This window comes from Oxyura jamaicensis, chromosome 7, assembly GCF_011077185.1.
Source record: "Oxyura jamaicensis isolate SHBP4307 breed ruddy duck chromosome 7, BPBGC_Ojam_1.0, whole genome shotgun sequence".
Lineage (NCBI taxonomy): Eukaryota > Metazoa > Chordata > Aves > Anseriformes > Anatidae > Oxyura > Oxyura jamaicensis.
The window spans coordinates 6,377,207-6,394,477 of NC_048899.1; the positions used below are offsets into that span (position 1 = coordinate 6,377,207).

At 44.6% G+C, this 17,271-nt stretch overlaps 1 protein-coding gene across 1 annotated transcript; it reads left to right on the forward strand.

Moving 5' to 3' along the window:
* The first annotated feature begins 48 nt into the window (after window positions 1–48).
* On the forward strand, window positions 49–17,027 carry FRZB (frizzled related protein). Its single transcript, XM_035331898.1, has 6 exons — window positions 49–523; window positions 6,899–6,946; window positions 11,563–11,628; window positions 13,714–13,918; window positions 14,150–14,213; window positions 15,844–17,027. The coding sequence occupies exons 1-6, from the start codon at window positions 70–72 to the stop codon at window positions 15,952–15,954; spliced, it is 948 nt and encodes a 315-aa protein (XP_035187789.1). The 5' UTR covers window positions 49–69; the 3' UTR covers window positions 15,955–17,027.
* Window positions 17,028–17,271: the final 244 nt, after the last annotated feature.

Below are 17,271 nucleotides of genomic sequence, written 5' to 3' on the forward strand. Positions count from 1 at the left end.
AAAAAAAAAAAAAAAAAAAAAAAAAAAAAAAAAAAAAAAAATTGGCGCCCAGCAGCGCCGCGCGGCGGCATGCGGCGGGGGCTGCGGGCGCTGGCCCTGGCCGCGCTGCTGCTGCTGGGGCGGGCGGCGGCGGGGCGGGCGGCGGCCTGCGAGCCGGTGCGCATCCCGCTGTGCCGGCCGCTGCCCTGGAACGTGACCAAGATGCCCAACCACCTGCACCACAGCACGCAGGCCAACGCCGTGCTGGCCATGGAGCAGTTCGAGGGGCTGCTGGGCACCAACTGCAGCCCGGACCTGCTCTTCTTCCTGTGCGCCATGTACGCGCCCATCTGCACCATCGACTTCCAGCAGGAGCCCATCAAGCCCTGCCGGGCCGTCTGCGAGCGCGCCCGGGCCGGCTGCGAGCCCGTCCTCGTCCGCTACCGCCACGCCTGGCCCGAGAGCCTGGCCTGCGACGAGCTGCCCCTCTACGACCGCGGCGTCTGCATCTCCCCCGAGGCCATCGTCACCGCCGAGGGCGCCGGTGAGTGCCCGCCGACCCCCCCACACCCCCGGGCTCCTGGTCCCGGCGCCCAGCCTTCCTCCCTCTCCTCCTCCTCCTCCTCCTTAGGGCGCCCGCCGAGGGAGGGAGGCAGGGAGGCGGCCTCGGCCCCGCCGCCCTCTGCCCCGACGGCCGCAGGTGGCCGGCACCGGCTTTGGGGCTCCCCCCGGAGCCGGGGGTAGCGGGGTTTGGCGAGGGGAGCCCCGCACCGTGGCAGCTCCTTCCCCGACCCCTTTCCGTGGTGGCCCTGCCCCTGCAGCCCCGGCTCTTGGGGCGTTTGCCGCCCGCCGTGCCCCTGTCGCCTGCCCTCCGTCCCCCCACACAGCCGTGCCGGCGGGCCCCCTCCTGCCGCCTCCGAGGGCCGCAGACCCACGGGGAGGCTTTGGGGAAGGTCTCGGACACCGAGCGCCTTTCTCGGCAGCGCCGACGTGCCTGCAAAACTGCCTCCTCACAAGCAGATCCAGACCCAGCGAGGCTTGGCAAGGCTGCGGCGATTCGAGAGCGATCGCAGTCAAACCTGGAGGGAGGAAGTTTTGCTAAAATTGCCCCCAAGTTACCTATTGCTGAGGACCTCAGCAGCACAATGACCTCTTTGAGGGATTCCAGTGCCAGATCCATGAAAACTCCCTTTCAGTGAATGAGAACCTGATGACATTCTCATTTCTGGGCTGAAAATGCTGAACTGATGCATTATGCACCAGACTGAAAGAATCCTTCTTGAGGGAATAAAAATGCTCCTTTAGAGAGCAGAAGGAAGGATTCCTGTTCGAGGAAGAGGTAAGGTGAACACTTCCAAGTTTAATTCTCCAAATAAAGGAGTGCAGCCAAGTAGAAGACATGGAGAGCAAACCGCTGGACAGCTGGCATGCAGAATACCTGCTCTCGCTTTATCTCCTCAGCACTCCCAGACCTCAGGCTGTTTGTAGGCCCCATCTAATAGAGCAGGCAGAAACATAAATCATTTTTTAACAGTCTTTTCTTGTGGAAGAGGGTGTTCGTAATCTTTGGAAGTGAAATCCTGTTTTTTTGTTTTTATAAAGGAGTATGCTGCCTGCAAAGTAAGAGTGGTTGACTGTTCTGTCCTCCCAAGGTCTCTGAGTTAGTACTGGTGAGGATTTTAACATGTTTGCCTTGTCCTTTTGGTAAGGTGGCAGCCTGAAGGACAGCACGGTCAGATGGTTATCGTGATCAGAGCAGAGACACAGGTCAGGAAGCCCCATTTCCATTCCTTTTCCAGACCGTGGGTCTTTGATACATGGATGCACCTTGCTAAAACTCCCTCTCACCACTGAAGCAGTTGGTCTTGGCTCTCGTGTTTTTGATGCCAAGTTGAAGATCAGTGGAAGTTCACCTGTTCCTTTTTCGGTTGGTATCACAGTAAGGGATGAAAGATTCCTCACCGATTGTGCTCCCCGTGCCTGCTGGAGATCAAGTAGCCACTGCTATGTCTGTGACGGAGAAGGCTGCTAAGGATAGTGAAAGTGCTTTGTTTCGGGCTCAGCTGGAGGAAAGCTGTGCAGGCAGAGTTCAGAGGGGCTGGGGGAACCCCTGGGCTTGTGCTGGTCTCCAAAATGTTCGTTGCTCGTCTGCTGCTGCCTCTCGCACTGCTTTTGTCTCAAGTGAGGTGTTTGTCCCTGCTTTGAAGAGGGAACTGGGTGCTGCCTGTACTGGGGAACAGCTCCAGCAGATGAATTTCTGGCTCTGCAAACATTAAAGTCATGATATCGATGGGCCGTACTTGAGAAAAATAGGGAAGTGTCCAGCTTTTCCAGTAGGTGCAGGAGTGACTTTGCAGTCTTTGATGTTTCCCTTAGGCAATTGTGAGTGGTGCCTTGGTAAAGGCAGTCGCATTTCACCATGCCTTATTTTCTTAAATGCTTTGTTACTTCTAAGAAGCTCACACTTGCTGCTGCCCTAGGAGGCGGCAGGAGTCCTCCTGCTGCTGTCACAAGGAGATCTGTGTCTGGTTTAAGTGCTTGTGGGCTTCTGTGTTAGTCAAAGTGGTCTCTCTGCTGCTCCAATCCATCTGCTCATCACTGCACGTACTTCATCCCTTTGACATGGAAGAAGAGCACCCTGGATTAAAAGTAGACATAAAAATGGCTTGAAGGCACGTAAGGCTGTCAGTGAGATGTTGGAGAAAAGGGAAACATCATAAATGTGTACAATAAGAGTCCGAACCATTTTGGGTGATCATCATAAACAGGGGATTAGAATTCTGAGTCCCTTTAGAAATACAACCTCTTAAACATTAATGAAAAGGAAAGATTGTTTAATTGATGGAGACGTGTTCTTAGATCTGAAATGAAGCCATGGTTTCTCCACATAGTCCAAGTCCTCTACATCTGCCCATACACCTAGATGAAAATATAGTAACCCAGTCTCTGAGTTTGTCATTGTGCGCTTCAAAAAAAAAGCAAAAGAACCCTTTCCCATGCTTGCTTTTCACACATCGTGAACTTCATTTCCAAAGGAGTGGTTTCCAAACTCAAGATCAAATTTGCTCCTGCTTGTGCTTTGCGTAGCTCTACTTAGGGCAGTCAAAACGCCCCTGGTGGCGCTTTACTGGGACTTCAGTTTGTCTGCCTTTGGAGACTGAAGTCCCCAGAGTGGCTTTTGTGGTCCAAGCGTAGAGTCAGGATCTGTGCCATTAAATGTCATCAGAACGTGACAGATCTGGGGATGGAAGTGAGAGGAAACGTCCTGCTCCTTGACCTGGTGATGGCTCTGAACCTACTGGCTCAGTGTTGGTGGGAGTGGGCGATGAGGGACTCAGCATCATTGTGTGCTTACAGAGCCGCCCTGGGGTCTTGGAGCTCACATAATCTGCATTCAGTTGTAACCGGGACTGATCTTCACGTTACTTCTGTTGTTAGTGCCTTTTTCTTTTATTGCGATTAGATACGATACTTGAGATGTATGCTCAAAAGTAAGTTTTGCCAAATTGCTCCTTTTTCCCAAGGTTCTCACCCAAACTGTGACCCAAGAATCGTTATTTTGTGCACTTACTATGCAAGCGGCTTTTATCTTCTCTCTTTGTTAGTGTTGTTTTTTTTTTAATAGCATTCATCTGAAAAATGATTAATTAAAACTGCTTATTGGAAAAAATCAGTTTGGATTCTTTCCCCCACTCTTAACCAAGATTTAGTAGGAAGCCTTTGAGCTCTGGAGCTCGGAGCTCTGGAGAATATTTCCTCTTTGGCAGTTCTGCTAATTATCGCTGACAGATATTTCTTTCAAAAGATTGTTTTGCATAGACAAAACTTGGCAAAGAGGTCCGCGCTGAAGAGAAGAGGAACAATAGGAAGTTAGCTGTTTATTTTTTTAAAATAGCTTTTTAAATTTTTTGTGTCTGCCTGATGACTGGAGGTCCAAGCCTGATGGAGAGGTTCCTCCCTGCCTGTCCGATGGCTGGCGTCAGGGACTGGGGTGCTGTGGCTGCTGCTCGGGCTGGCCCTTCGTCCTCCTCCCTTCTCTGGTAGGTGGGAAGGGACCAGGTGGGGAGAACCTGACCTGTTGATGGCCACGGACAAGACTGGGGAAAGGGAGGCCTTTCCCAAGACGTGTCATGTAGTGGGGAAGGTGTCCAGCTGCCTGCACAAGCCTGTGCTTCTCTCCCTCAGTAGAAACTGCTCGTCCCTCAATGTGCACGAGTGCCCTGAGAACGATGAGCATCACCTTAAGGTCGGTACTTGCCTGTCCCAAGCCCTCCAAAGTCAGGAGCTGAGTCATGAAGTGACACGAACGTGCCTGTTTACTCCTCTGTCGCTCACGGACAAACACCGTGCGCTGACCACAATTGCAGAGCACAATACACCACGCGCCGCAGCCTGACCACAGCACAGAAATGGCACCTGTTTCCCTGAACAGCTGCTCTGCACACACCTTCTGAGTTACTCGCCTGCCGCGCTGCCAGCTGTCTCCTCATATATACCCATAGCCACTGGCCTGGGGGTAGGGCGTGTGGCCTGGCAAACAAATGGGTGCCGAGTTAGGAAGTGGGTTGAGGTCGTGGTCTGCTGGAATTTGGTTTTGTAAAAATGATAATAGTAATACAGTTAAGTTGTGTACCTAGAAGTGGAAGAGAACGTCTTGTGGAAAGCAGTTGAGTTTGGTGTTTGTGGTGGCAGGTTTATATTAGGCACCTTGAGTGTTCACCACCCTCATTGCATCAGCGTTACTTCTGAGGAGAGTTCCTCAGCCAGTGCAAATGAGCATAGCTCTGGTTTGTGTTTAGGTGTAATACCTGGACCTTCAGCTGATGCTGGAATGGTACCAAACGGGATCCAGTTGTAGGTCTGATTTCAAATTCAATAAGCTGTGGTTGTAGTTCAGGCATTGTACCCTAACATACAGATTTATTGTCATGTCAAATGGTTATTAATGAAATCTTGTCAAGATTGGAGCTTGCTGGGCCACATGAAGCACCAGAAGGAGTTGTCTAGGGCATTTGCAAAGCCAGCCAGCCCTAAAAGCAAGCAGGGACTTTGGCCAAGCTGCTGCTGGGAGGTTTTGCAGATGTGTCTGCTATGGGAGCAGCCAGAGAAGTACCAGGCTGGAGGCTCAAGCACTCATCATGCTGCTACCACGGCAGAAGGAATCTTCCATCACCACCTGATGATAAGAACTTACTTTTTAAAATTCGAGAATAGCTCTGGTGATTAATCCAAATGACACACGTAAGTAAGGATTAGTGTGTATAACTTGACTTGCTAGAAGGCAGCATGGAAAAGCTTTGCAGCTACCATGGAAGTACATGGTTACTGAAGACCAAATTGACACCATTAAAATGTTGTTTTTGTTCCATAAGCTAACGTACCACAGCAGTTTGATGCTCTTTTGGAAGAAAGCGCATTTGATTTGAGGTAGCAACCGGGTATTGGATGTAAAAGAGCATCTATGCAATCATTCAATACTGTTCACTAAACCTTTTGCTCATTAGGAGCAAAAAGTCAAAAATTTCATAGTGAGTAGGAGTACTTACTTCTGAAGTCCCGATTTTGTGAAGTTAATCATTAAGTAGGTAAGTGATTTACATGTTTTTCAGATTGCCTTGCATCTCGCTCGTCCTTTAGCCTATCTCTGTTTATGTAAGGGAAGTTTCATGCTGTGATGAAAAGTACAAAGATAAATATGTATTGAGAGGAAGTTATGGTGGTTTTTTTTTTGAAATGTATGGCCAAATTGGAACATCAAATAACTAATACTAGATCTCTTGTAAGCACATATTTTAATTATGTATTTACATAATCTATGATTAAATAACACCCCCTTCCCTTAAAATTTCATCTATGCGTCTAAATCCTTCACCTATGCCAGGTATCACCCGAGGCCATATTGCAACCACATCCTTACAGCTCCAGCTGCAAGAGAGGAGCTGCCGTTACGTGGCTGTGTGGTCACTTGTTCTGTATTGCAATAGCAAGGTTGTTGTATCCAAGATAACGTAAGCATCTAAGATGATGTTGGTACGATACCAGCTTCGACAGCTGAAAAACCTGTGGAAACTTTTGGGTGTGCACGCTTACAGGAGGGGGCTTGATCTGAAAGCTCATTTGTTTCCCGTTTTATTTGTCCTTCTAATAAAGTATGCTACCTCTCTCCCCAGTCTTGTTTCTCTTGCGTCTTTTTTCTTAACTTACACAAGGTTGTATGCATTAACATACTGGTTTTTCGAGATCTAGTATATGTGTAAGTCCATTCAACTGTGTGATTTAATAATAGATTGGAAATTACGTATTTTCCTAATGCGAGGCACATTCGATGTACAAGTGCATCCAAAAGCAGTTCTTTGGAAGTTTGGCACAGGGCCTGTGGGCCTGTTTTTTTTTTTTTTTTTTTTTTTTTTTCCTGTTCTTTATCTGTCCTTCAAATAATCAGCATGCTTTTAAATTGAGGGGAAAGGGAAGGTCTGAAACATTTGTTTTGGCATTTGCTTCAATGATACGATTGTGGTTGGTTTGATTTCCTCAGTAACCAAAAAAACAAACCAAAAGTAATTTCTCCTTCATCATCTAATGAAATGCAAACACTACGTGTGCTTTTTGTAGATGCTGCAAATTCCTGCCATAAATTTCCCTCCTTGTCCTGAACCTGCCAGTCTGTGCACCTCTAGAAATGGGCTATTTAGTCTGCTTCAGCACCTAATGTTGTGTGCCGTGTTTGGATGAAGCACAGATAAGAATTGATGTCAACTCTAGCAGGAACAGGCTGGCCTCTGGAACATTGCAACCTGATTATTCGTTAAGTTTTAATATACTAAATATGAGAGAAGGAGAAAGCATTACAATGGGGGTGTGTTGAAATAATCCACTGTTAAACATACTAACATTTCTGTATTTTATCAATCCGTGCTAGATTTCCCGATGGACTCTAATAATGGCAACTGTAGAGGCTCCGGCATCGGTGAGTACGCTTTTATAAAGCTGTATAATGAGCTGCATAAGCACGTCCTTTTAATACCTAATGAAGTAAGAGCAGTACTAAGTGATGTGTAAATACCCTGCTTTGTCTTGAGATCCTGTAGGTTGTGCTTTTGACTTGTACCTGTATCCATCACGGGAAGGTGAGATTTTGGGCTGGAAAACTTGTGTACTTCTGGCCAAATCAACCCTCCAGCTCTTCTTTCTTCTGCTTTTGCCAGGGCAAAATTCCCATGAAGTCAAGGTGGCTGTGCTGGTTTCATGACGAGTTCTGTCTCGAACAGTGAGAATGATCATTACATGAATTTTCCTCCCTCCTACCAAAAATGTCATTATTTCTTCAGCTCTTCCAGTTGTTTTTCCATGCATAACTGAAAATGCAGGGAAGAAGATAATGCTGTAGTCGTTGGCAGGCTTTAGCTAGCATACCAGTACGAGTTTTAACTGAGAAATGCTTACTGCAATGATGAAAATCCCAAGTGTTTAAACCACAAAGCAACACAGTAGGACATTGGGATTGTATGTACCAAAAGAAATGTCTTTACACTTATAAATACCATTGCTGTAAGTTTCAAGGAAAGAAGCAGTGAAGTTGCGGATGTTCACAGTAATGTGCTGCAGAAGTGAAGTGACGGAAGTTAGAGATTTAATGTTCCTTTTGTTACTTACTCGTTTTAGCCAAAGGAGCATGCTGTTTGAGATTCAGTCAACAAAAAAAATAGTAGATCACTTTCTGCCCTAATTTCCTTAATTTTATTTCCCTTTGTGGCGCATTGGTGAGTAGGCTAGCTCTCTAAGTCATCGAGGGTAAAGACAGGGTCGTGGTTCATTCTGACTTGAAAGTTAGCAAATTAAATTCTGACCTCTCTGTAGATAATGGCAAAACTCCCGTTAACCCGAGATGGAGAATGAGACCTTCTGAGGCTGTTTTTATTCCTACAGCTCCCCTGTTGCTTTTTTTGTTGTTGTTGTTTCATTTTGTTTTTGCTGGAACTGAGTAAAATCCCTTGAGTGCTGCCACTATTCACAGGCAGTGCAAAGCAAAGCAAAGCCCAGTTCAGTAGCTAGCAGATCATAGAAAGGAGCGTTTGTTGTTCAAGCAAGCCAATGACTATAGGTTTTCTTGAATTTTATTACCATTTCCATGGAAGTTTTCCTCTCCAGAGGTGCTGACCAGCTACAGTACATGCCGATGTCCAGTTTTTTAATGTAAGCACCTGAACGTGGTTGTGGAATGTACAATTAGATACCAAGTTTTGCTAACTTCAGCACTGATCTCCTGCCACCTTATATCAAAAATATTAAACATATCTTCAGAACTGCCTGCCCTTAGGGATGCAGGCTTGAAAACTCACATCCAAAAGAGAGGGAGAAGATGCACAGAGCTGATGAAGAAGAAGGACAATGTTTTTATTGCTAGCTTTTACTGTAGGAACACAGATTGTGGTTCAATGTGCTATACCCATTTCAGCTGTCTTTGCCTCTTGGAAGTGAACTAGATTTTCGTTGGCTTCCTGAGATGCTTTTCAGGTCATTTAGACATTTTTTTCCAGGCTTTTTTACCCATTAACTTATCAGGGAAGCATTTGCCAGGGTCGAGCACGTGTTTAGGTTGTGCACACACATGTATTTAAGATGGCATGTTTGTAGGTAGCAGCTACAGAGAATCTTTTCCCCGGTACTCCATTGGTTAGGGTATTTACAGAGATGTTTCCCATGGTATAGATGTTGAGAATACATTAGTACTGTGTTGACTTGTATTAAAAAAGAATATTTAATGGCAAAGTCAGCTGAGATCTCAGCCCAAACTGATGTGAGCCTCTGCTCCCTGTCTTGGTTTATAATGAGTTTGCAGTTTCAGAGCTCTTCTGGTGGCTTTGGAGGAGAGAATCACGTCAAACGGGACTTGCCCTTAGCATGAAGAGACATAGTGCATTTTTAACACAATTCTTTTGCAGCCACCCTGTGTGGACGTTCCCTGCTCTGGGAAGGCTCAGATTTACAAGAAATTCGCATCCATCAGTGTTTTCTAATAGTTGCATCGTGCTCCCTTTGAAAGCCACTGTACCAGGCGCTGGGGGAGATGAGCTGCTTCTCGCTCTACGGCTGGCTGACCTTGGCAAGTGTCCCTGTGCCAGTCTCTGCATTTCTAAGTAGTAATTAGAAACAGTGCATCATTTTGTAAAGTTCTTGGAAATACAAATTTGTAAAGGACAAGGACAGCGAGAAGGTACCCTCTGTGAAGAACACAGGCAGGTCTATCCAGTGAGTTCTACAGCAAGAATAATCAAAGGCACTCCTCAAATTTAATAAAGTTAAAAGGCAATCCAGTATTACCTTAAAATGAGGGAAATGTGAGGCTATACATTCTTGTCCTGTAATTTAGACTATTTTTTTTCTACTTGTGCCACAGAGCAAAGTGTCACTGAGCAGGAGAATGTTAGAGTGTAAAACGTTTTGGATGCGAATGCCGAGATGCCCGTGTGAGTGTGGGGCGTAGGAGCGCCTCTTGTATGGCCTGTTTTGAGGCAGCTTATGAAATGGGCCATAATTCGGTCTAAAATATGTATGAGCTCCCACAGGCAGAAGGGAAGCCAAAAATCACTTCCCTTCTCAGCTTTTGTTATTTTAACACAGTCCCATACAAAAGCTGAAGTCTGTAGGATCCTATATATAGATTCCTGAGGACATTTGAAATTCAAGGAAACAATATCCTCTTCTTGTGAGACGTTCTTCTCCTTCATTTTTTTGTACTTTCAAATACAAAAATCCTTGAAATCCAAAATAAATAATAATTTGAGAAGTCCATAACCACAAGATACCATCTTCATATTTAATGCAGGAATCTTAAAAAGAAAATAAAAGTTCTTCCCCAAACTCTCCGTGGTGGACTTAACTAAATCCCTGGCGTCATTATTTTAGAACAGTGATGTGCAGAAATAGGCTGTATCAAGTCTTCTTTCACTTAAATGCTGGTGAGGTGCAGCCAGGAGGCAGGGGTGGTATTTAGGACACCGAGAACGAGTGAGGACACCGGAGTCATACGCACAGCTCACCTGTTCTTTCCCGAACTAGATTTTGTTTCCACTGATACATCAAACTGGATGACCATGGATGTGTAATACTGGGACCTGTGGTTGGAAATGGGTGACATTTCTTGCTGGGTCTGACAGAGAGAGGCCACCAAACTAATTGCACACTAGCTTGGAAGAAATGGATATCTGCATTAGAATACCCAGCAGTGAAATACTGGTAGGAGCCCAGGGCTGCAGCATTAGCACTCTCTGGGTACTAATAAAAGTGTTTTTATCTCCACTATTGTTTCCAGCTGTCTGGAAGCTGTGCCATTGGGTGTGCTGCTCTGACAGCGCTCATTTGTGTTGTGTTCTGAAGGTCATCCATCCTGCTAGACGGGCTAGTAATTTCCCTGTTTTAATTAAACCTGAGGTACAGGATCACGAGGTTATACAGCGAGCCCGAGCAAGAGGGTGGCTCAGATTTGTTGCTAGGCGTGCCCAAATCCCACACGTCTGGCACAAGCTCCCATTACACCCAGGGCCGACGGCCCACAGTGTAGGTTTATCAGGAGGCTGATGGCAGCCCCTCCATGTTACTCTTTCCAGTTTAGACAGCAAGTGTACTGGTGCAACCACAGTAGGTTCTAGGGGATGTTGCCAAGAAACTGCTGATCTTTCCTCCTTGGAAAGTGCAAGCTGCAGGCATCTGCTGAGTTCTGTGCTCAATGAGGTGGTTGTTGCCCTGAATTGGAGGTTTTCAGCTGCTGGCCCTGCTGCCTGCTGGTCAATGCCTCCATTCCCTCCTCTGGCTCTCTGTTTTCAGTCCCACACTCCATAACACAGGCTCATGAGTAGCTCCTTGTTTTAGTTACACCTGTGCAGACATTTGTTACTCAAGGAATTTTCAGTCCTCATAATTTCTTAAGGGAGAATTCAGCACTGCCCTTCCTTAGGTTGTTTCAAGCAAAATTAGTTGGGAACTGAGGAAGCAACATCCCTGCGGTGAAGGAGCCTGGTTTCTTGCCTTTATCCCTTGCTGCTACGTGGCTTTTACCTTTCGGATGAAATATAGTCCCAGTGCCAGGTGGGTTTCCTGCAAGTCCTGAATGAGCACCCTGCCTGAGCACTGCTTGGTGTTCCCTCTTGACCAGGGACTCTCTGCTACTGACACGACACCTGCAAGGTATGCCCTGGGATGTGTCAAAGTCCTGTGCTGGGTGTAGCCCTTAATTTCTCAGTTGGATCTGTATTTTAGATGAACCACTGCTTATAGGACATATATGAAAAAAAGGTTGTTTTTTTTTTTTTGAGGCTAGGGTTTTTTGTTGTTTGTTTTTATTCTTTTTTTTTTTTTTTTTTTTTTTTTTTTAATTTCATCTTGTCAATTTCCTTCTGGAAACCTCTGCTGGTCAGTTTCAAAACACCTTTCAGCAGAGGTACCCCGTGTTTTTTAACATTTAACTTCCCTGTAATAACTAAGTAAATTCAGGGAGATACTTGTCAGGTGTGAGCTTGGGCTTTGGGGGAGACTGTCAGTGAACAAATGCTGTTTTCTTTCTGAACAAAAGTTTCTGTTTTGTAGAGCGCTGCAAATGCAAGCCTATAAAAGCTACCCAGAAGACCTATCTACGCAACAATTACAACTACGGTAAGGACGGCTGCGTGGCCAGCTCCCAAGCCTTTTAGGAGAAGGCTACAGTAAGAGAATTAAATGGGGCTGGGAAGAATTTCACAAAAATAGCCTATGGACCCAATTACTGATGGTTAATCCAGTAGTACTTGTTACAGATGTGGCCTGAAACATTTCCAAATTCAAAACTGAGAGTGTTTGTAGAGGGATGAAGGGGATTAGCTTAATATGGTAGTACAAGAGTGTCTTTGTTGACACTGAGCAGTAGTTATTTCAGTGTCAGCATGGGCATTTGGGGTTCATGCACTTATTTAGTGCAAAGAGTCATTTGGCAGAAGTGACGCTGTGGGCTGCTGTGCTTGCACTTCCTCTTGGATTTACAGCTCCAATGCATTCTGCATGCACAGCAAGGGATGTTTTTGGGAATTCTTAGGCCTGCAAACTCAGGATGGCATCTTACAGACATACTAGGCTTTTGCCTTCTCGTGCATTGAAGCCATCAATTAACGTCTTTCCAACTGTGTTACGCTGGCAGTAACACCTGTAAAAGTGCACGGTGCCTGTATTGTGTCTTCTGTTGCCCAGATTGCCCTGGTCTTCTATCACAGGTCCACTCTGCTACTTCTATTCATGGTGCTTGTTTCAACCAAATTAAGCCGAGGAGGTTGATGAATATGTATCACTTAGGGGATTGAACAGTCAGGTCTGTTCTTGCTCCTATTACTCATGTGAACTGCCTGAGGTTCACTGAACTTAAACAATCCATTTCAGTGGTACTGATTGCTTAATATTTATTAAGATTATGCATTTATCCAACTGTTGCCAGATAAGCTTCTTTTTAAAAATAAATCCTGTTGAAAGCTAAAAGCTTGTAACTGCATTCAGTCAGATGTTGTTGTATTTGAGGGTGACTAGTTGTTTTGCACTGTTTTGGTGGGTTTGTCTGGGGAGTTGCTACAGGCTGTTCTGTAGGGGGTTTACACACCACGTACCATTGCACGTGGTGGAGTCACCAAGCATGCTGCACGTGGCTGCGCGGGAGCTGATGGAGATGACCCCTTACCACTCTGTATTCTCAGTCATATCTCTCTTTACTCACTTGTGGAATTAAAGAGGTTTCAGAATGCATTGGAAAGAACTCCAAACTGAAGTAGGATTTTGCTTTGAACTCTTAAGAGGTTTTAAGAAAGCGGATCACTAGGTAAATTATGTTAAATGCATAATAGTTATTGATTGTTGGCAGTTGTTTTTAACGTGGCTGCAATACATGCTGACTGATTGTCTTCATGGACAATATATGCGAAGAGATGAGTTGTACAAGTCCACGTTTTTCAGATCTGTAATGGTTTTCATTTGCAAGCTGTTGAAGATGTGATATTCTCTAGAGTGTGACCTCTGGATTTGCTTTGCATTTCCATGTGGCATCAGTTCACTGGTCACCACGAGAGGCCCAAAAATCTGTTGTCTTTGAAAGGCAACTTTCCCTCTTAGGCAACTTAAGGCAAAAAGAAAGGGCAAGGGAAGAAACAATTAAGCAGGTCACCAGGTCAAGATCAGGAGCGGTTGGAGTTCATAAAGAACAGAGCAGATTGGTGCTGGGTCACTGGAGAGAGAATCAAAAAGGTAAGGGCCTGTCATCCAGTAGAGATAGTGGTACAATAAGTTTTAATGCATACTCACATTTTGTGAAAGGCTGAGAGTGACAAATTAAGTTCGGTTATGTGTACTGCAAGCAGTCGAAGAGGGAGTAGCTGTGGCACAAGGGAAAAGACGGGCACGTAAGGAATGAATTAATGCATGAAGTGGAAAGAGCAAAGAGGAGGGGATGTTGAAATTAAAGCCCAAATTTAATAGGACACAAATCCAACTGGTACGTAATTCCTATTTGTGACCCACATAGTTTTGAGATATACCCGGCTACCTGCAGCCTCTTAGTGGAGGGTGAAGCAGTGAAGAGATGGGGGCAGGGGCATTGCTTGAGTCCAGCTAAGCTCCTGATAATGGCCCATACAAAAGACTAATCCCAGAGGTCACTGAGAACGGCCCAGGGGTGACCTGCATTATCCACTGCCGCTAACTATACTTTTTGTCATTTCTTCCCAGTCATTCGGGCGAAAGTGAAGGAGGTGAAGACTAAATGTCACGACGTCACTGCAGTAGTGGAAGTAAAGGAGATTCTCAAATCTTCTCTTGTGAACATCCCAAAGGACACTGTAAACCTTTACACAAACTCGGGCTGCCTGTGCCCACCGCTGAGTGCCAACGAAGAGTACATCATTATGGGCTACGAAGATGAGGAGCGCTCCAGGTAACTTGCAGCGTTACCCTTGAGGTGTTAGTTCTTGTTTGTTTCCCTGCCCCTGGAGCCTGTGTAGAGTCACCAGCTAAGAGAAACTTGGTCTTGCTCTTTGGATCTCCTAATATATTAAGCATCTTCTCTACCAGGGGGACTGCCAAGGGTCACAGAGCTCTGCAGGCCTTCAGAGTCTTCGGTGGTATAGGTTGTGCGTGCCTGCTGATGTTGGATTGTCTCCTGCAGGTTACTCTTGGTGGAAGGCTCCATAGCTGAGAAATGGAAGGATCGACTCGGTAAAAAAGTCAAGGTAAGAAAATGGCTCACCAGAAGTCAAATGTTGTAGGTACCATGAAAGAGTTACCAAAGCTTGTCAAAATTAAGAAAGAAAAAATGCACATGCAGTTAATTAATAGGAGTGAGTGTTTTAACTCTGTAGGCAAACTGTGCCTTCTGCAATGCTATGTACTTCATTGGGATCATAAGGCTAGTGAAAAAGAGGTTTTACAAGTGTCTTCCAGACTAAGTTAGAATTACACTTTTCAGATTTTAACACTCTTTAAATCTAGTTCACAAATTACGTGGGTTAGCAAATACTGTAAATTTGTCTCTCTGGCTTAGATGACGGAGGTGCATAATAAGGAAGTCTTGCATTTCATGCATAGTATCCAATTGGAAGCAACAAACGCAAACAATATATGAGAATATACTGTAATGTTTTCTAATTGTAAAGTATTCTAACGCCTTCCAAGTCCTGGAAGCATGGCCTTTGTGCTTTGATGCACAGCAGAGTATTGGTGATTTTGACATTGCTAGGAGTGTCATTTTACACAGATTCTTCTTATTTTCAAACAGTTTCTTAACTGCTGTCTTAACAGAGTGGTCGTGCCTGTGCAAACCAGGCTCCTCTTCCACTGAAATCTTTCTTCAACTGTTTTAATGGTGACTGGCAGGAAAATATTGTTCTCATTACAAATACAAGATTTGGTACATCCACAGAGATTACATGAGGGAAAAGATATGGGGATCTTATTCCAAGTTGCTGTTTGATTTGGAAGAACTTTCCAAGATGCAGTGCCACAGAGCGAACACCGTGTTGCTGCTGTGGGCTGATCTCTGCTCAGTCCTAGCCCGGGGGTGGCAGGGTGATTTATGGTTTCTTTCTTGGGAGCTCACTTATTTTCCCACTTTTTGCACAGCTGGGATTGCCATGTATTAAGGATTGGTTTCAGTTCAATTCAGTTGTTTTTCTGCCTGGCACGGGTTTCAATATGCAGAGCGTTTTTGTGGTGGCTCTAGAGCCTCAGCAGTGAAGAGGCCCACGGATATAAAAAAGCAATAACTGAACTCCATTTCTATTTTTTTTCCTAATCCTGTGATTTCTTAATCTTGTTCATTCTTGCCACACTTCCAGTTCTGGTAGCTCTTGATAGATATTAGCTGTGGATAAGGATTATGGAGGTTTTTGTGTCACTATATGAAATGATTTCTGGTACAGTAGTTATGCTTCCATCAGGAAACTAGTTGTATAATTTAAAGTATAAAGGGCAAGAAGTTACTGATTAGGAATTTATGGCACTGATGGCTTGGTAACTTCAGACTGTTATGTTAGTGAGGTGCAGAAGTCGATGAAAACGTGAAACACTTTTCTGCTGAAGCCATTGTACCTTGCATCAGCCCTGTCATTTATAGAATATACAAGAAAATCAGGCCAGGAAATGGATGCACCTCTCTGTTTGAAATAATAATACTTACAACTTCACATTCATCCCCTTGGGCCCAACATAGGGTATCGTGGGGGCAACAATGACAGCTTTTTTTTTGTCAGTGTTGTTTGCAAATGCATGTAGTTGTCCTACTTATAATATTTATTATTTATAAAAACTTACTGCTCCTTCTTCTGCTAACTCTTTGCAATTCGTCTGCATTTTGATACGCAGCGCTGGGATCAAAAGCTCCGCCACCTCGGCAAGGGGAAAGGAGAGCCAGGACAAAGCGATGCGGCGCCCAAGCCCGGCAAGGCCAGCAACCCCCGGCAAGCTCGCAGCTAGAAGTGAAGTGCCCTACGCCAAAATCCAGTGGACTATCTGTCAAGACTTCACTGTTGGAGCAGCAAAGGAGAAATTGCACTATTGCACGTTATATTCTATTGTTTACTACAAAATAATGTTTTAGCTTATATTAGTTTTTATTCTTCCTCTTGTTTTCTGCCTTTTTGGTTTGGTTTGGTTTTGGATGTGTGCAAGCTCTGGAAATATATATATATTTTTCTGTTACTAAAAAACTGCCCTTATGAGGTGGGGAGAGGTCAGGATGTGCTGAAGTTACCATTTTATCTCCCGAATCTTCTTAGGGGGAGAACAGGTGCAAGCAGGAGATTTGGCACAACCCGTCTTTAAAACATGACCCACACTGGCTTCCTTGGGCCAGTCCTCGTCACAGCTGTGGTCATTGTTTGCAGAAACCCCTTGCTGGGAAGGAGAATTTGTTGATGTAAGCAGATAATTTTTTATTCTGAAACAAAATAGTCGTATATGTATTAATTTACATAGTTAAAGTCACATGGCACTTCTGGAAAAATAATGGAAAAGAAAATAAAATTTGAATACTCTGGACTTTGTAGGAAACCTCATAGCTGTGCCACCCCAGGACTTAATTTATCATACACTTCTTCTCTTATAATGGCAGTTTCTTTTTTTTTTTTCCCTCTTCTTTCTTCTCTCTGCTGAGTTGTAGGAATAGACTGACTTACCAGGCCTGCTTCTCAGTACAGGTCTGCACTTTATCATTTGGATTTTGTGGTTTTATTCTTCAATCTGTGCCTACATAAGCAAGTGTTCAATGCTCAGTAAAATACGTCCAATAAAAATCTTGTAGTTCTCAACATAGACCTTATCTGACTTTTGAACCAACATCATATTTTTATATTGCTGTTCAAAAACCAAAACCCCTTTGTTTTTGTACTTTTATAAAATTCTTTGCAGATAGTAACAACGTATTTGAAATTATCACTCTGTTCTTCTGTTTTTCTATTCTCTCTCGCTCAAAAGAAATTAAAGTGATGTAAATAAAATAACAGTCCTCTCCACTTGTAGTTACAGAGGGGAACTACTCAAGATGCAAATGGCTGTTGGGTTCTCAGCTTGTATTTTCTGCGGTCACCCTAGCACACTTAAATGCATTCGGGCTGCCTCTTGTTAACACAGAAGTGCTGCCGTTGTTAGGTTGAAAATGTGCTGATAACAAGTAAACCCAGAAGTATTTGGGAATGTTTATAATATAATGTTATTTTAAGGTTCCAGTCAATAACCAAAGGTTTCAGGGCAAGTTTTCTCTCAGGATGGATATCAGGCAACTTGAAACATAGA